Source organism: Protopterus annectens, chromosome 15.part0 (genome assembly GCF_019279795.1).
Source record: "Protopterus annectens isolate FY-2018-M chromosome 15.part0, PAN1.0, whole genome shotgun sequence".
Taxonomy (NCBI): Eukaryota; Metazoa; Chordata; order Ceratodontiformes; family Protopteridae; genus Protopterus; species Protopterus annectens.
The window spans coordinates 74,580,761-74,583,825 of NC_056749.1; the positions used below are offsets into that span (position 1 = coordinate 74,580,761).

The window sequence follows — 3,065 nt, forward strand, 5'->3', positions numbered from 1 at the left end:
TTATGTTTTTGTATCCAGAAACACACGCAATTTAAGAAGAATACTAGAGTATAAACACACCCACTACAACAGGAAAGTTGCTACCACTGAGAAAGGTATGCAATGTTGTCACAACTGCAAAATATGCAGATATATTTCTGTGGGACCATATATTAGTATAGAGTCTCACCATAGAATTTTAACTGTTCCCAACAATGTTGATTGCGACACTAGTGGTTTAGTATACATTAGTTTATGCAGCACTTGTCCTGCCTTCTATGTAGGAATGACTAGTAGGAGTTTAAAAAAAATCCGCATTAAGGAACATCTTTATGACATTAGAAAGAAAGATCCTACTAATGCTTTATATAAGCATTCCATTCTTTGTCATAATTTTAAAAGATTTTTATTTTCCATACTAGAGGTTTGTCAGAACGACATGAGAGGGGGGGATTTTAAAAATTACATTTTACAAAGAGAAGCCCTTTGGCAAATGAAACTAAAAGCTGATAAACTTCCAGGCATCAATGAAGCAGTCAACATTAAATGTTTTTTGAAAAACAGGAAGTTACATCTCCATAAAAGGAATGATGGTGTTAACTCCTTTTTTAATTAACACAGCAATTTAGTTTGATTGTAATTAAGTTTTAAATTGTTTAATCAATTTGAATGTATTTAAATGAGTTCATTGTCACATTTTTTATTCTGAAGAAGTCTACGGACGAAAGCGTGGAATTAAATCTTGTTTACGCTATTTGTTTCATTCATTTTAGTTTGCCTCTGATTGCTGCTTTGCCAGGTTGTTTCGGTGTTGTTTGTGCCTCTTCCAATCTGTTTAGGTTTAATATATTAAATGTTAGATGTCCTGGGATCAATATTTTGAAAGTCGATCTTTCAGTATGACAGTCATTTAAATGTATTTTATATAAACATACATACCCACATGCATATCTATATACATATATATATATATATACATGCGTGTGTGTATGTTTTTAAATATAGATCTATTGAAAGAAAGTCATAAAAATGAGTATTTAGACTTCTTACCTCTTACTATTCACCTCAGATGCTTCACCAGGCGAAACTTTCCATAAGTCTTCTGGGTTAAGTACTGAATACTTGAATGTTTTCCACGCTAGTGGAGTAAGCCAGGTAAATGTCATGTATGACAAAAATCCGGCATTGTCAACTGGGTGCGAGTACCTTTGAATATAAAAATAAATAAAACAGAAAACTGGAATGTTTTAAATACGGAACAGGTTGTGCACATTAGTAACAACAAACAAATACAACAGTCATTTGCTCGTGCAAAATCTTAACTAAAGCTTTTCTTAACTCTCTGCATAAGTAGACTAACAGCTTACATGTACAACAAGTTATTCATTTCTACAGTGCTGTTTATCATCTGAAATTCATCAGTGACATTTCCAAAATAATTTTCTTGCATCTGGTCAGCTAGATGACTTAATTACAAAGGAACCAGTTATGTTGTCACCATGATCAGCATGCCAGTTGTGTGACTTTGAAAATGAAATGCTTGTTTTCAGTATATGTAACACCAATCAACTATATCTAAAGACTCTGTTTTACATTAATACCATTTATAGCAGCAGTTGCACCTTCCTCAAAAGGAGGTGGGAGGCACCAGCCCCCAGCCCTTTCATTACAAAGAGAATTTACAGAAAACGCGGTTCGCAAATACTGCCGCACTCACATGTAACATGAATTCCTTAGGTTTTGCTGCCTATTTCATGGGGACAGATATAATAAAGTAACACTAACCTGATTATAATGAAATGTACATAAGGCCTGATTTTCACATCATCCACTCACAGAATGTTTGCCTTTGAGTGTGTCACTTTGCCACAGCATTTCCGATGTTTAACATTTGAGCCAAAGAGGTTATAAACCACTTGACAAAGAGTAAATATTTAAGTATGCAACAAAGATACTACCCATTTAATAAACTCACTGTAGGTTTCATTTATATGCCCAGAGACAACTTTTATTCAGAGCTGTAGCCCAATATGCCCATCTTCTCTATTTATTTTTGTATTACTGACAAGAACAACTGCTAACACCTTTGTTCTCACTACAATATTTTTAACACCTGTAATATTTTTATATTCAAGGGATATTTCCCACTGGCAGGAAGGATGCTTCACGTAATTACTAACATTTCAGTAAAAAGCAGTATTATTACTTTTCATTGAAGCCTTCCATTTCTGACACAGCTAATGTAACTTATTTACAGGAACTGGAACATCTCACTCATATCCCATTGGGCATGATGCTGAGGAAGTGATACAAGTCCACACAATGCTCCAGATGTTGATATACTAGTCATACAGATCTCACAGCTGTATCTATTTTGGAGGTATCTCCCTATTTTAAGGTTTGATTTATCCCTTTGCATGATGTACCTGTTTTTAGAGGTACAGTCTCAGTTTCAGGCTTGATATCCCTTCACATGATTTTCGGAATACATACCTTGTTACATGTGATTTTGAAGCTGTTTAGTACACAGAAATCCAGACTATATGACCAACATACTGGCTGTACCAATAATTCAAAATAGAGGTTCTGTGTGTTACACCTATGTAATATTATTATGAATGACCAAGCACTCTTTGAAATCCTTTACCTAAATAAAAACAGTTAAAAAACAAACACCCATTCTAGAAACCTTAACCATAGCAACTAAATTACCATACCAACAGCATCAAATAGCATGGTAGGTGCCTAAATAAACTGTGGAACAGGCTGCCTTCCATAGCAAGCAGAGGACTTCTCTAGCAACCTTTAAAATCAGTCAGGATAACTGGACAGGTGGTTGCACTTTTTTACCTTAGATAAATGGGGACATTTGCTTAATATGGGTCATTGTCTCCTATCACAACTGTGTAACACTGGCTTAACTTCTTAATGGTGTCTTTGGCTTTAAGTTTTTCAGAATTCCCTTTTTCAGAAGCAGAAACAGATGAGTGTAAGGTAGATTTTTGCAGAACTATAGCTGGGTCATCTCAAACTTGAAGAGCACAAATAAAAGAAAATCTTCTGTAAGTTGAAGACAAAAAAAATGC

General features: G+C 34.6%; 1 protein-coding gene across 1 annotated transcript in view; it reads right to left on the reverse strand.

Annotated features, from left to right (window-relative positions):
• LOC122789789 (multidrug resistance-associated protein 5-like) overlaps nucleotides 1–1,429 on the reverse strand; it is a 464,322-nt gene extending 462,893 nt beyond the window's left edge. The window contains exons 1-2 of the mRNA XM_044057231.1: nucleotides 1,347–1,429; nucleotides 1,030–1,185 (exon numbers count right to left, since the gene is read on the reverse strand). Coding sequence (XP_043913166.1) covers nucleotides 1,030–1,185; nucleotides 1,347–1,429 — 239 coding nt within the window. The remainder of the gene's footprint in view (nucleotides 1–1,029; nucleotides 1,186–1,346) is intronic.
• Nucleotides 1,430–3,065: the final 1,636 nt, after the last annotated feature.